This window comes from Patella vulgata, chromosome 7, assembly GCF_932274485.2.
Source record: "Patella vulgata chromosome 7, xgPatVulg1.2, whole genome shotgun sequence".
NCBI lineage: Eukaryota > Metazoa > Mollusca > Gastropoda > Patellidae > Patella > Patella vulgata.
Window position 1 is genome coordinate 7,652,380 of NC_065885.2, and position 24,366 is coordinate 7,676,745.

General features: G+C 37.5%; 1 protein-coding gene across 1 annotated transcript; it reads left to right on the top strand.

Annotated features, from left to right (window-relative positions):
• Positions 1 to 12,349: 12,349 nt before the first annotated feature.
• On the top strand, positions 12,350 to 23,179 carry LOC126828105 (adhesion G protein-coupled receptor E1-like; the record flags this gene model as incomplete). The annotated part of the gene is made up of 2 exons (XM_050557685.2): positions 12,350 to 12,400; positions 22,123 to 23,179. Coding segments are annotated over 2 exons (834 nt in total), but the record flags the coding sequence as incomplete, so codon positions are not given.
• Between the last annotated feature and the right edge of the window lie 1,187 nt (positions 23,180 to 24,366).

The window sequence follows — 24,366 nt, forward strand, 5'->3', positions numbered from 1 at the left end:
TAATAAAGATTTGGCCATTCTTGCTATAATAATTAAAAAATAAATGATAAAAAGAATATTGAAGATTTCAGTCAAATTACTTTATTCTGAACGGAGATGTCACTGTTGGAAGATTTGGACTAGAAATAGACATCAACTATGTCCGCACTGTCTGCGAGAATTGCCGATCGTTTGATTGATAGACGATAACTCCACCCATATATTCTCGATTATCAAATAACCTTCTTAATGGCCATGGTACCCTCGCTTGGTAGGCCATCCATCACCAGTTTCCGGTAGTGACGTCAGTGACTATCGGTAAACGTAAGCTTGGTAGGTCATTTCTTGATTTTATTTTAAATGGACGAATTTTTTTTAATGCAAGCTGTATCCAAGCCGTCCGGGGGTCTACAGGGTTGATTTGGAGCTTGTCGTGTAAATTCAGGTCTAATTAATAATTTCTATATCACCTATACAGATTTGCAATAGGCAGATTTAGCTCTTGCATAATGTACGTTTAAATGGAAAACTGCTAGATTTTTCAAGATACAGATTTATTATGAATTATAATTGTATATGTATAAAATATATGTAGGTGTTTTGTTTTAATTTTTGAGTATTTTTATGCATACTAAATTTATGATACTATTTCGATCTCTGATATTTGCTTGTATTTATGTGTATAAATGTTCTTTTGATTATGATTAGCCTATTTTACAATATGTTTGGCACAGTATAGACTGGTTGAAGCTGACGTTCCGTTCATTTCACGTACGAAACTCGGATTAGCAAACTGACCCATTCCCTTCAAACGTACTAGCGCTTGTAAAATTTTATTATAACAAAAGCATAAAGCCGATGGCGAAATATGCCTTAAGTATACTAGGTCCATACAAGTGAGTTAACATTACACAAAATTAGGGGCACATAACTCGTCTGGAACTACTTTCACTCGGTCAGTAAATAGTACAAAAGAGAAAGAAATATTTTATACCAGCCCGATTGTTTTTTTCTTAAAGTTTAACCCCCTTCCACCCAACTACGAAGCATCACTTTATCTTGTTTTGTTTTGGTTTTTTTTAAAAAAAAAGGGGGGGGGGATAAGTTGACGGAAGCGGGATATCTACTACACATTTGAATTTCGAAAAGCAGCACATGTTGGTTATTTGACTATATAATTTCGATCAATGATCAATAAAAATGACATAAAATGAAATAAGTAAATACCACAGAACTCGAACCGATCCAAAGTACATCATACATCGATGCCTTTACTTTTCCTGTGGAATTTTGTGGGGTGGTTTTCCCTTTATTTCTTTCTCTTTTTAATTTTGATAAACCTCTAATATTGTGGCGGTAGTGCTTTCTGCTAGGCGGAACTCGTAACTATAAAGTGAAACGTTTGTTTATATGTGTGTATGTATGTATAATATGTAATATTTAATAAACAACTTTTGTGGTGGTGGTGTTGGGTATCTTTTTCCTTTTTATTTCGGTAGGGGGTAGTTTGCCTGTTATTGGGTGACGTAGTATATATTGTTTAATATGTAATATTGCCAAAGTTGGGTCACCAAACATTGAATGGAAATAACGCACGAGATCACGCCTAGTCAATACTCCATTTTGACCGAAATTAAAGTCTAAACAAAAGGGAGTGGGGACGCCCCGGGACTATCTTATCGTTAATTCCAACTGGTGCGAATGTTTTTAAAGTGTGAATCATTTGAATTCATTGGTCTTCTAGTGGCATCGTTTCTGCCATTAGTTGGATCAGATCATAACATTTCTACTCGTGTTGAAATGTATTTAAACCGGGTTTGGTCCATTATGTTTGATGTGTGCATAGTGTTACTTGATTCCACGTATATTTTACACAAAGAACAACTTAATAAATAAACTATATTTCTACTCAGACAATTATAACCATTTTGGCAAAAATATTTTTTTCCAGTTTAACCACTAATAAAGTAGGTTTGTTTTGGTCTATTGTAGTAGATATCACAATATTTCTTGGCATATTATTCGTTTGTGGGTTCCCCGGGGTTTATATCAAGCTCGAGTTCATGAGCGTGTCTTTTAGATGGCACATGGGGCTCCTTTTAATTGCTTTATTATGTTTACTATCTGAGATCGCACGGCACAATTCCGATCCATTTAATAAATACACGTCTCTTGGATGAGCTTACTAACATGAACAGCGTTTGGATTTTAATCCGTAATAAAAAAAAGGAGCAGAAGTTGGGTATAACAGGTCTTTCCTGGCTAAAGTTTTTGCCCTGTTTTTATTATCCGTCACTGTTTTGATTGAATAGCCCCTTTCTCGTCTGGGGGCTAGATGGCTGAATGGTTAGCACGTGCGGGCTGTATCATAAAGTCTGTCATTGAGTAAACTGGCGTGGTTTCGATTCCCCGGTTGTACGTGACAAGGAGTAGGATCGCTTGTCCAACCTCGTGGGTTTTCTGCGGGTCCTCCGGTTTCCCCCCACTGCTAAAGACCCCTACGCGCAAGCGAATTTTGGAAATAAAATTGAACCATATGTTATTCCCGAAATGACCCAGTTTGTGTCGAGTGGACGTTAAACCCCACTTCTTTCTCCCTCTCTCTCGTCGGAATCTGGTAGACTGGTCCCTAAAGGTCACTCTAGCGAAAATGCGCACAGTTTTACCCAATTCAGTGAGCAGTATTTCAAATGATCGTAAGCCATCTTATAATGATATAGACTTTATTAGTGTTCAATATGTACATTGTCCTTTTTGAGCGGCAATTAGCTATTAACACACCTAATAAACACAAAAACATAATAAGAACACAATTACTAATTTAATTAAAATACATTGTGCTAGAGAGCTTTGAAACAAAATAGTAATAATATTAATCCAAACAAAAACAAAAGTTTTATATATCGATGTTTAAATGGTACTGTCCCAAATTACTTGAGTGATCTCTTTATATTTGCTTCTTTAGTATTGTTTGTTCGGGGTTTTTTATTTGCTCTATTTTTTGTGATGGGTGGAAAATGTGCCCTAACTGTATTCAATATGCCTCAGTTCTATTGAATACTAAAACGTTTTCTCAATTGACTTTGAGCATTTAGTTTTAGACTAGCTGGTTTGTTTATACATTTCACCGATGTGGTTACTTGTATAGTTAATTTTTACTTCAATATGCTTACATTCATATGTCATGTAACATATAGCAGGTCATGACTTATGCTGGCATTGCACAATGGTTTCCCTGGGTTATATACCTGATTGTCTTCGAATTTGAGTGAAGTCTGTATCACTACAAGTCCAGGACTGTACAGTGCAGTGGACGACGCTTACGGCTAGCCACCGAATCCATCCACTTAATTTGAATTGTTCGTTTGTTTGAGGGGGGTTGGATGGCCGAATGGTTAGCACGCGCGTGCTGTATCACACGGTCTGTAATTGAGTCAACTGGCGGGGTTTCGAATCTCCGGTTGTACGTGACAAGGAGTAGGGTCGCATGTCAAACCTTGTGGGTTTTTTTCCGGGTCCTCCGGTTTCCTCCCACTGCTAAAGACCCCTACTCGCAAGCGAATTATTGAAATAAAGTTGAACCATGTGTTAGTCCCGAAATGACCTAGTTTCTGTCGAGTGGACGTTAAACCCCATTTCTCTCTCGTTTGTTTGTGATTTCTGCGTGTTGTGTCTGTTTGCGTATATTTGTTTTTGTGTAAATTATGTGTGGTGCAGGCCCCTTGCACTTACTGTTACAATCATACACTCATACAAAGACCTTAAGATCTGTAGGGGGATCACGTGGCTAAGTGGGTAAGACGCTACCACGCTAGCCTGGAGGTCGGGTGTTCGATCCCTGCATTGGCCGAGAAAGTTCATCCAGATTTTCCGGCGTGGTTCTCCCTTGTCAGTGATGCAGGACGGAGGGGCTGACAAGGAAAGCAGTCTAGTCGTTCGGATGGGACGAAAAACCGAGGTCCCGTGTACACATTGGCGTCGACGTAAAAGATTCCTTGGCAGTTGGAATTCGATATAAGAGTAGGCCGTAGTGCCGCTGTCCGGGCAAAATTTCCCTCATAGCACACTGTATGGCGTATGCCCGTCTTCATTAGCCCAGGTTAGGAGCAGAACAGTAGGACGTTAAACTCCATTTCATTTCATTTCATTTTAAGATCTGTAGATAAACAAGCCAACAGTGAGGCTGATGTCCCCCGCCGAAATCCCAAAATAAATAGATGACACATTAATTAATCGCACATTTATTTTTTTCAAAAGTATCGAGCAATCAAATTATACACTAAGTTTCAGCACTCTCTATCAGATAGAATCAAAGTTATCTTGTCCCAAAGCATCGACCAATGTTAATAATTGAACTCAGCCATGACATGACAGCAGAAAATACTCATTATCAAACTTAGTCAAGGTAATGATATAATAAAGCTATACACCAAGTGTCCTCACTCTCACTTAATTAGAACTAAAGTTATCGTGTCCCAAAGCATCAACCAATCAAATTGCTTATCCCTGCTTACTCTAAGCAAAAAATTCTCATCTTCACACTCCATCAAGGCATTCACCTAATAGCCACCTATGCCAAGTGTGAACATTCTAACTCAACTAGAATGAGAGTTATTGTGTTCTAAAGTCTCGACCAATCAAATTGCTTATCTCTGCTTTACCTAAGCACAAAATGCTCATCTTCGAACTCCATCAAGACATTAACCTAATAAACACCTACACCAAGTTTGAACATTCTAGCTCAATTAGAAAAGGAGTTAATGTGTTCCAAAGTCTCGGCCAATCAAATTGCTTATCGCTCTGCTTACCCTAAGCAGAAAATGCTCATTATCGAGACTTAGTCAAGGTATTGATATAATAAAGCTATACACCAAGTGTCCTCACTCTCCCTTTTAATTAGAACTAAAGTTATCAGGTCCCAAAGCATCAACCAATCAAATTGCTTATCTCTGCTTACCCTAAGCGGAAAATGCTCATCTTCGAACTCCATCAAGGCATTGACCTAATCAACACATACACCAAGTTTGAACATTCTAGCTCAATTAGGAAGAGAGTTATCGTGCCCCAAAGTATCAACCAATCAAATTGCTTATCTCTGCTTACCCTAAGCGGAAAATGCTCATCTTCGAACTCCATCAAGGCATTGACCTAATAAACACATACACCAAGTTTGAACATTCTAGCTCAATTAAAAGTTATCGTGTCCCAAAGCATCAACCAATCAAATTGCTTATCTCTGCTTACCCTAAGCGGAAAATGCTCATCTTTGAACTCCATCAAGGCATTGACCTAATCAACACATACACCAAGTTTGAACATTCTAGCCCAATTAGGAAGAGAGTTATCGTGTCCCAAAGCATCAACCAATCAAATTGCTTATCTCTGCTTACCCTAAGCGGAAAATGCTCATCTTCGAACTCCATCAAGGCATTGACCTAATAAACACATACACCAAGTTTGAACATTCTAGCTCAATTAGGAAGAGAGTTATTGTGTCCCAAAAAGTGTGACGGACGGACAGACGGACAGACAGACGGACAGACCCATTTTAATAGTCCCCTGCTTTCTTCGAAAGGCGGGGGACAAAAATCTCCCTGAGGTGCCAAAGCCAAGACAGTTTGTTTTGGTCAATCTAAGACCCAACAGAGGGAAATGAAATTCTTTTCAAATATAGTTGTGTTCAGATCCAGACCCAAAAATTTTTTCTTAAAGATACATTATGGGAGATTAGATAAAGAGCTGACAGTTTTTACTATAATAGTTAAAAACTAGATTGATCCACTCTGGACCGAGATTTTAGCGATTGAATTTTGGGCCTATCATCGGTCATCATTACTAAAGTCGGTACGATAAAAAAAACATAGTCTCAATTATCCAGTTCATGATTAAATCATGAAAGAAATTTAGGCAGCAAATATGATCCTAATCCAATAAATATCGCAGGCTAGCGTTGACATCGAGAGTTGATTATGGTCTGGATAATGTCTAATTAATAATTTAGGATAACATGTCAGGCCTAAGGAAAGACCTGGAATATGCTGATTTAGTTCTTGCATAATGTATGTTTAAAGAAAGCATTCACCCTTAACAGTTGTTAGACTGCGCTTTGAGCATGCCCATGCGTGGATATTGCGCAATATAACTAGAATATTATTGGTATTATTATTATTAAGTGACAGTAAACATTAATGAAATGCTAATAATAACTTCCAATATTATACAAACATTGAGGACATTTCATTATATTGTCTCCAGTAATTAACATTTTGTCATGTGTATTTTAATTAAAAGTCTTACCTAATAAATAAGTTTTGCTTTGGGTGACTTATAAATCATAGTTTTGTTAATTGATCTCCTAAATCAATAACATCACGATTTAGATACACTGCCGAATAAAATGTACACTCAAGTCAGTTTTTATTAGGTTGAAAATATTTCATCTGGAAAAACCAATATTTTAAATTGAAGCCATCGTGGCGTATACTACCATATGCTCTTAGATGAGACGGCTGTTGGCTAATTACTCTTAAAGCTCACCGGAAAAGCTTCATTATTTTGATACGCCCACATTTTCATGTGGACGTATATTGTCGTCGCCCCTGTCCGTCCGTCCACAATTGTTTGTGGACACTCTACAGGTCACAATTTTTGTCGGAAACTTGAAATATGTTTATCTCCCAACTATCTCGGTTCCTTTCGATATTGGCATGTATCGGACCTCAACTTCATGGATTATGGCCCCTGATTGTATGAAAAATCACGTTTTTCGCTTGTAGACCCTATACAGATCACAATTTTTATCCGATTTTGTTGAAACTTGAAATGGAAGTTTATAACCCACAGATCTCGGTTTTTGTTCGATATTCGGGCATATCGGACTGTAACTTCCTGAATTATGGCCCCTGATTGTACGAAAAATCGCGTTTTTAGCTTGTGGACCCTATAGCGGTCACAATTTTTATCCGATTTAAAGAAACGTTTGAATATATCACCGTTACACCCTAAGGATGACGGAGGTCATAATTTTTTATCCGATTTAAAAAACCGTTTTAGTATATCACCGTTACACCCTAAGGATGATTGAGTTCGAATTTCGTGCAAATCGGCCAAAAACTGACAGAAAAATTGGCCACCCTTTGTTCTCAAATAGCGTAAAAATGTGGATCAATGTTGTGGACCCTCTAGAGGTCACAATATTTTTCTGATTTTGATGAAACTTGAAATGTAAGTTTATAACCCAAATATTTCGGTTCCTTTCGATATTTGCGCATATCGGATAGTAACTGCCTGAATTATGGGCCTGGATTGAACAAAAAATCACGTTTTTAGCTTGTAGTCCCTGTAGAGGTCATAATTTTTAACCAATTTAAAAAAAAAGAAACCGTGCGAATATATCACTATTACACACTAAGATCTTGGTTCCTTTTGATAATCACAGATACCCAAATTAACTTCCTGCATTGCATTCTGGCCCCTGATTGTACGAAAAATTGCATTTTTACCCTCCAGATTCTCTAGAGGTCACAATTTTTTTCCGATTTTAAAAACCGTTTAAATACATCATCATTCCATCATAATGAAGGTTGAATTCAAATTTCGATAAAATCGAAATGAAACTGCCAGACAAAATGGCCGTTCTTTGTACGTAAATTGTGTAAAAGTATGTAATACGAAGTTTGTGGGCCCCTCTAGAGGTTACAATTTTTATCCGATTTTGATGAAATTTAAAACATATCTTTACACATGTATCCCAAAGATCTCAGTCCCTTTTGGCATTTGCACATTTCTGGCTATAACTTTCTGGATTATTGCCCCTGATTGTACAAAAATTCGCGTTTGTTTTTAGCTTGTTCTCTATCATCCATGTCTTGCAAAATGTTGGCGTACCCTGCCGCTGGTTTTAAATAATGCAAGTAATAATGTCAACATATCCTTTCCCTGAGTATAACACGATCCCGAATGTCTATATTACTTACCACAGGTCAATTTCCACGTTAGCGATTTCCGTCGTTCTTCGCGAGTAGTAACTTTCGGCCTATAAAAAAAACCTGACGTCATTTTAGTCCTTCCGCTCCTATTCTAGTATATATGTTGACATAATTACTTGCTTTATTTAAAAACAATTATGAATCTTCTCCTGTAAGCTTTAATGTATAAGTCTTTTCGGTATGACTGATAACTACTTGGTCGTTGGTGGGGTCTGTGGTAGTTATGGGTCGCCACTTTTACGTGTCAATCTTACAATGATTTATCATTGTATCGTGAATTAAAGCCTTTAACTGCGCGATAATCTCAAATATTCTCAGAAAAAATATCCCCAAATTTGAATGTTTATTCGCTCAAGACATGTATTGCGTAAATACATACATGCGAAAAATGAAATGACAAATTTTACCTATTCTGTCCTCCATGAATACCAGTGAAAGCTAACAGTGCAGCACGTAACAGACCTACAGCGCAGCGCAAGGAAAGCATGAACCTCTTGCGTCATGAAAATCATTTGTGGAAGATTTATAATCGCCGTGTTCACTGTCTGTATTTCATAATGAGACCCCGACCCCTCTACAGCAAAAAGGTTGCAAGTTATTTATATGTCAATGAGGCAAACTGCACAAAGTTGGGTAACCATTAGTCAATAATTGAGAAAATACCACATCAACAGACGAGTGATATGAAGTACCTTCAACGTTATAGTAGACCTCGCAATATGTCTTCAGGAGCAGATGCAGGACTGTTAAGAATGGTGTGCGTCATAGTTTTGCGTCAAGGACCGTTTTGAAAAGGGAATGGTTAGCCACCATCAGTATCCTACAAAACTCTTCGTAATCGGCTGGATTTGGCATTAAGAGACCCTTCGGGTGATCCTTATTGTCACAGGGCTGCACATCATCATTGGAACATGGCGTCATAAGGAAATAATCATTGGTCGATCAGAGTCGCTTTCCCGTGTTCATGACCGAAGGTAGAGCACGGGTATGGAGGCGTAGGAACATGGGATATGCACAGAAGAACACCCCAGAGTAGATTCCATTTGGCGGGCCTCTATCGTGATGTGAGGTTGCCTTTCATTGGACTGAAAGCCTCCAGTGGTAACAGTTACATGATTTCTTAATGGCCAACGGTACCAAATAAAAATCCTGGACAGAGTTGTAGTATCCTCCTTTGACATTATCCCAGGCAAATATATATGGACGACAACGCTAGACCACACAATGCAAGTGTCGTTGTTGATCTTCTGCATCAGGATGGATGCCATTGCTACACTACTTTGGTCAATTAGAAGCCATGCCCCCAATTCAATTGAGCATACAGTATCCTGGACATAATATGGTGTACAGTTTGCCAGAGGGAGTCGACAGTGCATACTCTTGAATCAAACACTACGCCAGGAATTGAACAGACTAACAGCGGCTACGTCTCATTCAGTCAATGAGGACAGGTTTCAAGGACACCAGAGGCTACTAAAATCAATCATAAAAATACTCTGTATACAAATTCCAGGTTCACTCAAAATATGGGGTTTGGCAACCGGACTATATAGCCAGTCGGATGGTACGAAAAACCGGGGTCCTGTGTACACATTGGCGTGCACGTCAAAGAACCCTTGGCAGTCGGTATTTGATATAAGAGTAGACCGTAGCGCTGCTGTCCGGGCAAAATTCCCCACATCCGCTCCCGGTTGATAACCGTTGCACATAGCGCAATAAATGTTCCTTGTCAAGCCACTTTGGGCACTCCAAGACAAAAACCCACCTCCCAGGAGAAACGATTCAATATTAACTAAATTAAAAATAAAAACTAAGATAAATAGGATATATTCTCAGATAAAGTAGATTTCAAGGGGCGCTATCGCTGTAACCAAGAAAATAAATGGAATTAATTTGATATAATATTATATTTCAAATAAGCCTAGACCCTCCGTCTAAACTTAAGATCCGAGCACCCGGCTAGTTAAGGGTGGGGTATTTAGCCCAAACCCCTTAAAATATATGTACTAATATATTGCAATTAACAGCGTTAATATATCAGGGATGGCTGGATAAAGTTGTCACAGACTTTGCTTACAATCTAATGTTAAGTTGAGTCACATCAATCGAAAGTTATTTGTTTTACCAACTGACCAAGCGCTAGCTGCTGTTTTAAGATTTGGTACAAATGTTTACTTCCCAGACAGGGATTTTCTTCAAGAAAACTGAAGCTAAAATATAAAATACGTCTGGAATAAATAGCGTTTTACATGGACGATCAAGTACCCATGGCGTGCGAAACGAACCCCAAACAACGAAACACAATCTTCAGAAATGAAACAAATATATTATACTGAAACAAAACGAAATAAAATATTGAAAGGAAACTAGAGGAGAATGGGTGTATCCCCCGTACGTCCATCAGTGCTTCTGATTGGACGTACTAAAGTTTACTACATCTATTAGTTCACAAAAAATACCTATCACCATGACCAAGATTACTTCCTTGTCACAAGTACAAAAGATTACTACGTGTATTTATAAACACAAAATAGGTTATTATTTAACAAAACATACCTATCACAAGTAGTTTTATGTCTATCTCATGGACCTGTGGATTGACCCAAAATTACTTACAATATGAACATAGTGAAATAAAACAATTATATTTTCACGGATGAGAAATGAACCCCACCTTCATGATTTTTATATTGGACAAATGGACATCCTTCCGTTAGTAATCGCAGCTATAATACAAATGTGTATGTCGGAATTCATTCCACCATAAAAATATTCATGAACTTTTATAAATATTAATAACCTCAGTTTGCAACAGAATATTATATTTTGCCAACATATTGCAATAGAGGTATGTGATATTTAGATCCGATGTTTAGAGTTAATGTCATATAAATTATTTAAAGTTACAATTTCATATTTTCTAAGAAAGTCAAAACATAATTATTTCTATGTCTTTTGCTCAATAGGTTGTCAACTCACTATTATACGATCATATATAGGTGTCATTCTCACACTTAAAACTCATTTACACCGGAAATAATAACACAATTACCTCCCAAGTTTTCTATTCTCCACCATGGAGAAGTTATCTTCAAACGTTGGAATTTGAAGATGAAAATGATATTTTTGCCAATTTCTCAACTGGCAATAGTGAATTATAGGATTAATAGGATTATTCTTTAACAAGGTAGGACTGTTTAAAGATACCATTTATTTTAAGGCTTTATTTTAATAAATTTTAAAAATATAACTTAAAAATATGAAAGTGCAACAGACGATGGCTTTCTGAGTAACTAAACATACAGCCAATAACAGATTTTGTTCAGACTAAAACAAAAGTCAAAATTACCCAACACCGGTTTCAAATTGATCTACTGCTAATTTTGGCATTTAAAGTACACAAATATGGTAAGAAAATGAAATGAAATAGGGTTTAACGTCCCACTGTTCTGCTCCGAACTGGGCTATGAAGACGGACATACGCCATACAGTGTGCTATTAGGGAAATGTCGTCCGGACAGCGGCGCTACAGCCTACTCTGATATCGAATTCCAACTGCCAAGGAATCTTTTAAGTGCACTCCAATGTGTAAACGGGACCTCGGTTTTTCGCGTCCAATCTGAACGACTAGACAGCTGTCCTTGTCAGGCCCTCCGACAATTGGGAACCACGCCAGAAAATCTGGATAAATTTTCTCGGCCAATGCAGGGATTGAACACCCGACCTCCAGGCTAGTGAGCCAGCGTCTTACCCACTTAACCACCGTGGTTCCAATATGATATGCGGGAACATTTGTAAATTATTGAAAATGGTTGAGATCCACCTTCATACTGACGAGATAAATATCTCTTTTAATAAGTGAAATTGCTTTACAAATATATCTGTTGCAAAGTATGATTTGAGAGAATTTAGTTCATAGTGATGAGCTAAATTATTAAAAGCCACCTTAACTGCAAAACACAACGCAATGGGAGTGCACGCCATTATACATTCTGGTCCAACATTTAGTTTTAATGTCAAACGCATTATATTGATCGTTACTCTTTGAACGACAGAAGCCGGCTGGAATTGCAATGAAAGATATTCCAATAATTGGTTTCTCTTGCAAAGCCAAATGTTTTTTTTTTTTAAAAAAAAAACGTTTTTACCCCAACACTGTATTTCACAGTGGGGCCTCGGCATCTCGCTACTGCGAAATCATGGCAAGTTATTGGTCTGAGGAATTGTAATACTTTATAATCTGTCGGGGTTATTTTAGTTCTATAGATGAAAGGTGCCATGGTTAATATACCGAAGTAGTTAAACAAATGGGTGGCAGCGAGAACTTGGATAAAAAGGTACCTTGCATTATTCTCCGACTTTCCCAGACTAACTCACTGACAGTTCTGTCACTGTCCATTTCTGGAAGTGGGTTACTGTTGTCCAGCCATCTGGTGCAAACATTAGTCCAATAATATACAATATAGTTGACTTAAGAAGGTGCCCCTCCCAAATAGTCAAACGCCTAAATTAAAAAGAGCCGGATTAACTTTCATTCTGACATCATATGGTATTCTCAAAAGTATATACACACAGCATCCTCGGCTTAGATGCTTGGATTAAGACGTCATGGGGGCTTCTTAGAAGGCATACTCACGGCCTCCTCGGCGTTCCTAGAGGGACATACCAAGCCGCCTCGGCTTGCAGACCGGGAGGTATCAAGATGTAGACTGGAAGGAAAACGCTAAGGGAAATTAGAATGTTGTAGTTTCCTGTATAAAGTTATATAAACAGTTATACCAACAAAATGTTCCAGAGTTAATTGAGTAAAGTTTTATACACAGCATGGAAGTCCTACCGACACACAGGATTGTGTCACAGTGCGTTTTCTAGAGATCCTGGACCAGAAAAGTGTCACAAAATGCTGGAGTGTCAACGAGACAGATTTCAAAAGTTTTAAAATATACTGAGTTTTCATCGATTTTTGCGATAACATAAACAATCTAACGGCATAAAGGACCATCAGTATATTAACGGAGCAGAAATTCACCCGTGTATCTGTTATCACTCGTCACTTCAGTCAGTTATAAAGAGGAATAACTCGGGGTTTCCTTTTGCTTTCGTCACTTTCGTTTCTTGAAATCTGCTTTACGCATCTATCATAGCCATGATCTCTGTAATAAAATTATATTTGGAACGTGTTGGACCATTTCTGTCACATATGTGATAATGACTGACACCTATATTGTCCTTTAAATCCTCTAATTTAACTTAAGAATTTTGTCTTTCTTTACTCGTTCAATGCTTCCCTGATTCAGAAATACCTTCCAGAACGTATAATAGGTACCATATCTGATCAAGTAATAGCACTATATACAGATAGAGATGTTGGGATACTCATTACACTAGAACCCCCAAAGAACTTTGCCTGATGTTCAATCCTTTTCCAACGTATAACATATTGTTTGAACTAAATGAACCCCCAAAATGACGCACCCTGATGGCCACCATCTTGAATTCCAAAATTGTCATCAAAATGGCCTATTATTGTTCAATTCTCCAATTCTACTGCATTTCGGAGAGAAAGAGGGAGATGGGGGTTTAACGTCCACTCGACACAAACCAGGTCAATTCGGGCCTAACACATGGTTCAATTTTATTTTAATAATTCGCTTGCACGTTGGGGTCTTTAGCAGTGGGTGGAAAACCCATGATGTTCGACAGGCGACCCTACTCCTTGTCACGTACAACCAGGGAATCGAAACCACGCCAGTTGACTCAATAACAGACCTTACGATACAGCGCGCACGTGCTAACCATTTGCTCCCCCCCCCCTCATCAGACAACAAATCAAGACATTAGTGTTTATACCCATGTTGTCAATATCACTCCCGTTTCTGTGGTTTAAATAGTTATAATTCATATAAAGCATTTCGTCCCTTGAGTAAGATAAGTTCGTAAGTGACAAAATCTGAAAAATCACTCTTTGTTAAAAAAAATGACTAATAATATTATATCTATCTTACACTAGAAAATGGTCACAATCGAAGGTTTTTTAAGTGCATTATGGGTAATTAAGAAAAGGTTGTAAGTGTTGAAGTTCACCATAACTTCCCTGTAATAAGGTCGTAAGTGCATATGTGTGAGTAAGATAAGGTCCTAAGTGCATGTGTGAGTAAGATAAGGTCGTAAGTGAACACTGGGCATGTGCAATGGCGACTTCCTGTAAGGCTTAAAAAATGGCTGCATTGAAGAACACAAAAGGTTTTATGAACTCTACACAGGCAGTAGCTGCAGTGCTTGATTCAGATACAGAATCTGATGCCGAAGACTCATCTGGTGATGAATATAGACCAAATGTGTCAGAATTAAATCAGGAATCAAGCAGTGAAGAAGGTATTTTTTTTAATTTTAGCTTACTATGACATTTGAAGTCAAGGTCAATGAAGTCAGCCTTGATAAAATATATTCTTTTTTTCTGAACTATGTCAAATTTGCATACGTGGGTGTGATTTATAGGAGTTCTCAAGCTTATATTCTTTAGAGTGATCGGGGTATAGGGGATTAAGTAAAAAAAAAATGGGGAGGGAGGGTATTAGTTTTATTTAAGTTTAGGTAAAGAATAAGAGATGACATTGTGATGGGGGTGTTGGTTAGTTTTATTAAAGTTTTGGTAATAAATACACTGGTTTAGTAAAATATTGCAATGAAAATAGGGCATATCGGGTGGGGGGGGGGTGAATGGGGGTAGGTTGGTTAGTAAGTATGGGTAAATAATAAACTGGTTAAATAAAAGACCATTAAATGTCAATGTAATAGACCTATGGACGCAGTGTAATAGTGCTTATTTCGGTGTGTGTTTTAGGAGTGGGGTGGGGCCGAGGTAGGTCTTGTGGGAGGCGAGGGAGTATTGTGATAGGGTTGGTTAGTTTTATTAAAGTTTGGATAAAGAATAAACTGGTATAGTAAGGGATGACAGTGTAATAGAGCCTTTCGGGTGCTTTATGGACGCAACGTAATATAGGTTGTTGGTGTGTGTGGTGGGGGGGGGACGTCATGTAAGCTAGTTTTAATAAAGTTGGGTAAACATTAAACTGGTTTTGTAAGAGATGGTAATGTAAGTGACCTATGGATTGCGTGCTGAAAGCGGTATTGACCAGGGGTGCGACAGATAACATAGTATAATTGACAAATAGCCTATAAGAGGTCGGGAATTGGGGAGCTTTTAATGGACGCAGCGTAATAGGGATTATTTAAATTCACAAAATATTTACCTCCTGTGCTAATAATATTGTTTATGCCCGTCATTAAAATCTTCCTGTTCTTTCTAATTTAGATGCCGAGAAGCCCACTGACGTTTTGACGAAAACCAAAGATGGCATGAGAGGAATGTTAAGTGATATAACGCCTGAAAACAACATTGCTGAGCCAAACGAAAGAGGACAAAAAAGAACAAGAAATAAAGACAATTGGCAACAAAATACAAGAAAGAAAGCTCTAAATTGCGGCTAAGAATACCTAACAAGAGAGAACAAAAAGGTCGAAAAAAGAACAAGAAAATATCATCGTTGTGGCAGATGCGTCAACCGATGCAATGAACATTTTCCAGATGCTCAGCGTGATATCGTCTTTATGAATTACTGGAAAATAGGCAGAGACAGCGTGACTACATCGCAAATCATGTTAGAAGCAAGCCGACTAAAAGAAATTCAAACCGTGGAAGTAAACGAAAACAAACGCTTCAGTATTTTGTAACAGTTGGTAATTCAAAAGTCAAAGTTTGTAAGGCAGTATTTTTGAAAACACTTGGAATTGGGGGAAAAAACGCAACATACACACTCCAACACAGAGATGAGACAGGTCAAGCTTGTACTGAAAACCGCGGGAAGCAAGCTCCAGGAATAAAGAAAAATGATGAAATAAGAAACTCAGTCAAGATGCATATTTCTTCGTTTCCTCATATGGAATCGCATTATGTGAGAAACAAGACAAGCAGTAAATATCTTGAGAAAAGTTCAACTGTTCGTAAAATGCATGAACTCTACCAAGAAGAACATGCAAATAATCAACCAAAACAAGTTAAACTAAAGTATTACAGGGATGTGTTCGATACAGAGTTTAACTTATCATTCCATAAACCTAAGAAAGATGTATGTAATTTTTGCTTTTCCTATAATAATTCGTCTGAGGAAGAGCAACTTGAAAAACAGGATGGCTACGACAACCACCACTCGCAAAACTCGAGTTAGACAATTAAAAGCAGAACAAAAAGCTCTAGATAAAAGTATACGTGCAGTAACTTTTGATTTAGGGCAGGTATTGCTTAGTCCTGAATTGAATGTTTCATCTTTATTTTACCGTCGTAAACTGTCCACATATAATTTGACTGTTTATGATCTCGCCAGCCATGATGTGACCTGTTACACGTGGCACGAAGGTGTTGCCGGACGTGGAAGTTGTGAGATTTCAAGCAGTATCAGCAGTTACTTCAATCAATTACCAATAGAGGTTAAGCGTGTAATTTTGTACTCAGATACATGCTCCGGTCAGAACCGGAATCAGTTTTTTACAGCCATGTGCTTACATGTTATTAAGGACTTAAACATAGATTGCATTGATCATCTGTATATGGAGTCCGGTCACAGTCAAATGGAGTGCGACTCATCACACGCGACCATAGAGTATGCTTTTAGAAAACAGGATGTTTACAGCCCTTTAGATTACTATCGTATCGTAGCCATGGCAAGACGTGAAAATCCATTTGAAGTAAGGCTCCTGTCTACCAAGGACATAACCGATTACAACATATAGTAGACACATTATCCGAAATCGAAGCAAAGATGTGGACGGAAATACAATTCAGTGGTTAAAGTTGAAGTGGATGCGATATTTAAAATCATCCCCAGACACCGTTTACTTCAAGTATGATTATGATGCTGAATTTAAAGCTATGCGAGTAAACCAATGTGTACGGATAGATTCAGATATTACTTTAAAACCCTTGTTTCAAGAGGCACCTCGTATCTCAAAGGCAACGTATGATGATTTGAGGTTCCTATGCACCTCCTTAGCAATACTCCGAGATTCCCATTCTTTTTACGAGAAGCTCAATTTTGATGGCAAGATAGTTGATGCCCTGACTCAACCCGATGCAGACGAAACTGGCCCAGCTGATTCCGAATTTGAATAGTTATTAAATGTTATTACCTTTATGGTTATCTGTTAAAACGTTTGAAATATATGTGAAATTTGTTTGTTAACATTTTTCTGTTAATAAACTAATGTTGTAATCTACTCGATGTAGGCCTATTGTTCAATAATAAAAGGTCGTAAGTGTTCCTAACTAGTTTCATTTTCTACAAGTATTGAGTAAAGTAAGGTCGTAAGTGAAATTTTGAGCAGAAAACACCTGAAAACCGGTGTGTGATATTTGCATGTTAAACTGTTAGAGGAGTTATGGTTAAGTTTCAAAAAGCTAAAAAAAATATTAAAACATCATTTAGTGATGTTATTTTGAAACCTTTAAATGCGATTATCTCGAAATGAAATAATTGTCACTTACGACCTTGTCTTACTCAAGGGACGATTTGACATTAAAACAAAATATCGGATCAGAATATATCTAAATGTCACGCACAATTAAACTGTGGTTAATGTTCATTAATGCTTTGCAACAAATGCAATTGTTACGTAATTTCACTTACTAGAAGAGATATGTTTATAATTTCAGTATGAAGGTAGGTCTCAACCATTTTCAATAATTTACAAATGTTTCCGCTTACCATATTGGGGCCACGTTGGGTAAGTGGGTAAGACGCTGGCTCACTAGCCTGGAGGTCGGGTGTTCGGAGCCTGCATTGGCCGAGAAAGTTCATCCAGATGAAGGACGGAGGGCCGGACACGGACAGCTGTCTTGCCGTTCGGATAGAACGAACAACAATGGTCCCGTCTATACATTGGCGTGTACGTAAAAGATCCCATGGCAGTTGGAATTCGATATAAGAGTAGGCGGTAGTACCGCTGCCCGGGCAAAAAAATTCCCTCATAGCACACAGTATGGCGTATGCCCGTCTTCATTAGCCCTGTCGGAGCAGGACAGTAGGAACTTAAACTCTTATTTCATTTCATTTACCTAATTCATATATGACATTAACTCTAAACATCGGAACAGATCAATCTAAATATCACATACCTCTATTGCCTTTTGTGGGCAAAAAATAATATTCCGTTGCAAACAGGGGTTATTAATATTCATACAAGTTCATTAATATTTTATGGTGGAATGAATTCCGACAAAACCATATTATTCCAACAGATACATTTGTTTTGTAACTGCGATTACTAAAGGAAGGATGTTCATAGGTCCAATATAAAAATCATGAAGGTGGGTTTCATTTCTCATCAGTAACAATATAATTGTACCTCCAATCAGAGTAAGTAAATACAAGCACTGATGGACGTACAGGGGAATAAGACCGTTCTCCCCTGATTTCCTTTTAGAAGGTTTCGTTTCATCATTTTGTTAATTCGTTTTGTTTCGGTATATTTGGTTTCATTTCGGAAGATTGTGTTTAGATGTTTTGGGTTCGTTTCGCACGACACGGGGACTCGATCGTCCATGTACAACGTTATTTATTCAAGACGTATTTTAGCTTCAGTTTTCTTGAAGAAAATCCCTATCTTAAAACAGCAATTAGCGCTTGGTAGGTTGGTAAAAGAACTTTTGATTGATGTGATGTGACTCAGCTTAACATTAGATTGTACGCAATATCTGTGACAACTTTATCCAGTCATCCCTGATATATAAACGCTTTTAATTGCAATATACGAGTACACATTTTTTAAAAGGTTTGGGCTAAAATACCCCACCCTTAACTAGCCGAGCGTTCGGATTTTAAGTAAGATGGAGGGTCTAGGCTTATTTGAAAAATAATATTATTTAAAATTAATTCCATTTATTTTCTTGGTGACAGCGACAGTTCCTCTTGAAGCGTTGAAATCTACTTTATCTGATTTTTTTTATTTTTAATTTCAGAAAGCTGTGCAAATCTTAGTTTATATTGTATTTGTTACCTTGCCACGAATCATTTCTCCTGCCGAGGTGCACCCTCTCTTCTGGTGTCCACATTGTCTTGAAAATGATGGTAACATAATCGGGGGACTGGAATGTCTTCGTTGTATGTGTGATCAGGAATGTTTGTTTTACGGAGACTGTTGTGTTGATGTAAAGGTAAATAACGGTCTTCACACACAGGAAATACAGTCGGATTTCACGTGCATCGCAACCTACAGCGATTCAAAATTCCAATTTGATCACTTATCACATGGTGATGGCTTCTATATGGTTGCTAACTATAAACGCCAAGATGGGTATTTAGAAAAATGTGACCGTACGGTTCTACCTGTTTCTTGTCCCAAAACTGGCAAAACATACATCAACAACCAATGTGCATTTCTTAACAAAGAAACTTCATGTTCAAATTGGCAAATTCGAGGCAAATGTAAATACAATATGAACAGGTTTGCTGTCTGCGAGGATTACATTGTTCCGCCACAATTTGCAGAGTTGAGATATTGTGATATTCGGAGATCGGAACCAATAATTTCTCAATGCGATCCGGACTTCCCAGGAAAATACCATAGATATTATGACAGTTGTGCCAAATACTTTGTTCTCGTCCAGAACTTAAAAAACAAGAAAGTTTACAGGAACATTTATTGCGCCATGTGCAACGGTTATATACCGTCAGGGGCTCTAGGCAAACCATTGTACTCTGTGAAAACTCTAGTTGACTTCACAGATCTGTTTGCCAAATCGGTGAAATCATGCGACGGCAGGATTTCGTGGATGGATATTCAGGCGGTAAGTATATTAATAGAATAATACAGGGGCGGGTCCAGTGGGGTTCGACGCCCCCCCCCCCCCCCGCTCAGCTACATAATTTTTTTTTGTAAATCAACACTTTTTATGAGAAATGTTTATCGGTCGTGTGCTTAATCCTTTGTCGCCATATGTGGGACAGGATGGCACTCAAAGCACGAGATAATGAAATAGACATTATGTGGTATCACATTAAATCTTTGCATCCATGATATTGAATCACAATGTCATTGTATTAATTCATAATAAAAATTGACGTCAAACGAGGTGTTGAATTTCTCTGTTTAAAAAGCTCAATGTGTATGTTTATACGCCAAAATGGCGATAGAGACCATGCGCTGGGTGGGGATACATTGTCTCAGGAACCTAGCAAACACCCTCCTGCAAAAATTCCTGGATCCGCCCCTGTAATATTACAATGTACCGTGTCTCAAGTATCCAGTCAGATGCGTGGGTTTTGGGGCCCATACACCCACATATGTTCTGAGCCATGAAATTTGATTAAATACGTGGATATTTTATATATCTAGGCATTTCAGATGCAAGATTATGGCTGTGTTAAGTCACTTAACACCTTCATAATCACAGCTATGTCATTTTGAATTCAACCTCTGGTATAGACCTTACACTATATGGTCTTATAATGCATTGATAGTTTGACATGCGAGGGGATCACGTGGCTAAGTGGGTAGGACGCTGGCTCGCTAGGATGGAGGTTGGGTGTTCGATCCCTGCATTGGCCGAGAAAGTTCATCCCGATTTTCCGGCGTGGTTTCCAATTGTCAGTGATGCAGGACGAAGGGCCTGGCAAGAACAGCTGTCTAGTCCTTCGGATGAGACGAAAAACCGAGGTCACGTGCATACATTGGAATGCACGTAAAAGATCCCTTGGCAGTTGGAATTCGATATAAGAGTAGGCGATAGTACCGCTGCCCGGGCAAAATTTCCCTCATAGCACACTGTATGGCGTATGCCCGTCTTCATTAGCCCAGGTCAGGAGCAGAACAGTAGGACGTTAAACCCCATTTCATTTGACATGCGAGTTAACCACGACAATGTCGCATCCAATCAAATGATAAGAATGATTGACATCTGGTAACCTATATGTCGCGATTCAAAATTATTACAAATTCAAAAAGATGGCGACTTGAAATTAATTCATATAAAAAAAGCATTGAGTGCCTATAAGTTTTATACAAAGGGTCAAGATTAACCCCGACTCTGTTTCGACTAATAATGTGGTTTATTTAGAGATTCCTGTGGGTACCAATTGTGCCACAATACCTTTAAAATTAATTCAATCGTCATTGAGGTGCTGGTTAAATTCATGGTCAATTTAAGACAGAAAGCAATACACTTATGATTAACTTGATTTGTGATCACTTTTTAGAACTTTACGTACAATATTTACTATTGTTTTGCTGGTCGAAGTACGATTTACCACAAATTACTAATTAACTGCATATACATTTAGTGTTCTATTTTTTGTATTTTTAGAACAAATGTCGACCCATTCAGTGTTACTCCAATAAGGTACTACGAGGTGGATATTGTGAGTATGATAATATGAGAGCATTGGGTAATACCTATCAAATGATGATTAATTTAAAGATACCAACCACAGCTCACATTGCATTCTTTAAACAAATGTTAGGAAACATGATGACATCAGTATCGTTAATGATATACTCTACTGATTATACAGTCACTACGTCCAAACCAGTGCTGATCGGGGGATCTTCCTATGTTTATATGAATGTTTGGTTTGTCGTGAATAGCAACATCACATTAAAGGACTTTGAAACTGTTGTCTCCAGGAGTGGTGGTAGAATCTCCCGGGCTTCAGCTTTAGTACTTGTTCGTGAAATAAATTATACATACGTATCTCACTCGCAGCCTATTATGCGACATTTTGTCTCCAACATAACCACGAAGTTGTGTTGTTCCGAAAAGCCGGTTTCAGAGGTCGGAGAAGTAATGGCCGCTAAATACAGCTATGAACCAATAAGCTACCAGATGTCATGTTCATTTATTGAATTTTAAAACAAAGAGTTTGATGCCGATAATGCATTGGCATCTGTTGAACATCTCAATCTTACCTTATCTAATGACGAGTTTTCTGTGTTTCAGCATTACCTTAGGGTATGTTTTCAAACATTTCTCAATAAAAAAAACTTTACTCACAGTAACGAAACCGTACAGTACTATGACACCCACACAAAGTTTGATTGGATTCTCTGGTATTTAAGCATTGTTTTGATCACTCTGTCTTTGATATCTATATGTATTGCTTTAATAACATATGGTATGTTCCCAGAAATGAGAACACAGCCAGGCATCAACAACATAGGGTTAATGCTTAATCTTTTTCTTGCTCAGTTAATTTTAATTACTGGCCTGGATCAGACACAAGATAAAATATTGTGTAGAAGTACTGGAATAATTACCCATTACCTCTGGCTCGGTATGGCACTATGGATGAATGTGTGTACCTTTCACATGTTCAAGGTATTTGTTTTACAGAAACTGGTAAGAAATTCTGCCCCGTCTCACGGTATTCATACACTGAAGTACACTGCTTATGCCAATGGGTTACCAATGATACTGATAGTTTGTATAGTTATTACAAATGTCAAGTTGTCAGGGGGAATGGAGATAGGTTATGGGGGTAATGTGTGTTATCTATCTTCTAAACAACTTGTTGGCTATTGTTTTGTTTTACCCTTATGTCTCGTCATTATACTAAATATTGTTTTCTTTTTGTGGACAATTATCTCCATCTCTCGCGTAAAACAACAGGGAAAACAATCTGGGGAACGAAACAATATTGTAATTTATATAAAGCTTTCTGTTCTGACCGGTCTGTTTTGGTTGCTAGCTATTTTATCAAATTTTATCATCAGTTGGGCTTTAGAATATCTGTCTGTAATCTTTAATGCATCTCAGGGAGTCTTCATTCTGTGGTCCTTTATATTAAAGAAATCTGTGCTTTCTAAATGGAAGCGAAAACTATTTGGTGAAGCAGAATCTGTCAGAAGTGAACAAGAGACAAAATCTAGCCAACTTAAGTCAGTGTAGATCCGGCTTGTAGTATAGTCAGGGTTTTCATCCATCGTTGACATAATTAAAGTTCTGACATACTTGCATAGCAGCTACATGTTGGTAGACAGAACAATAACTTAGATATACATGATCATATGTATAGGACTTCAAACACCCAACACAATAGCTAGATGACTTAATCATGGGAAAACGCGAGTGACATTTGTACATTTGTACTTTAGTAGTAGTTTGTTTCTGTATTCTCCAATAATGTTGGTATAAACGATCGTCTATAAGCTCCAGTATAGATCACTGCAATTATTATATAGAGGATATTTGTCGTTTTAGAGTGAATAACATATTTTATTTCATCGAGAAGCAAGAAAAGATGAAATAAAATATGTTATTCACGACAAAACGACAAATGTTCTGTTTATTTTATGATTTTACAATCATTTTAGGTAAAAACAACATGGACTACTGCTAGCCAGTGGAATAACACTTTTATTTCACTGATAAAACGCGGTATTCCACTACTGATCATAAAATAAAATTTATATAGCTTGTTTCTAATAAATACAAGTGTTTGTTTAGCAATATAACTTTATAACCATGTTTAATAAATAATCCATAACGTTTGACATTTAAAAATAATTTGTAATATCTTTATTATATTTATATATAACTTTTTGAATTTTATCAATTTAATTACGTTTAATTATTATCCTTTAGGGGCATGTTTTAGTAATATACTTGTAATATAAAACTAGTAGACCTGGTATGCGATATATCACGAGTGAAATATATATGTATAATTAACAAAACAGGTATGGACAGGTGATCCAAACTAGTAACAGCAATTGTGAGTATTATCACCAAAATAATATATATAATCTTTATCTTTCTCCTTTTGTCAATTCCATTACTTGTAAGTATATATTGTCTATTATGTATTGCCTATATATTATATATTGTCTAGATATAGTGTTGTTAATTGTAACAAACTTTAATGTAATAAACTTTAATTTAATCTACTAATGGTTTCTGATTAAACTCCCTCCTTTTTCTATTAGTGTTTAACTTCCGCTTCCACCGAGTGTGATATCGCAAATTGTCTTATTTTTATTATCTTAGCACATGTGCTGGGGGTCTTTCCTGTGGGAGGAAACCGGGGTACCCGGAGTAAATTAACCAAGTTGAGAAGGTGTACCTATCTCAAAGGCACATCAAACTACAACATTAAGCCAGAGGTGACCGACAGGCTAGACATCTGAGCGCGACACTCTAGGCCACCCCAATGCCCGCTCATCGATCTCTTTCATACTCCTGATTGCGAGGATGCGTGACTTATTAATTATTCAATTCGTTATATGGTGCCAGAAATATGCATGACATCCATACCTTTTTTGGAGCGGCTGGGCATGACCAACCGAGATTTCTTTATATAGAGATGGGCATCCACATTTTCTTGCAACTTAGCTGGGGTTATTTCCTAAT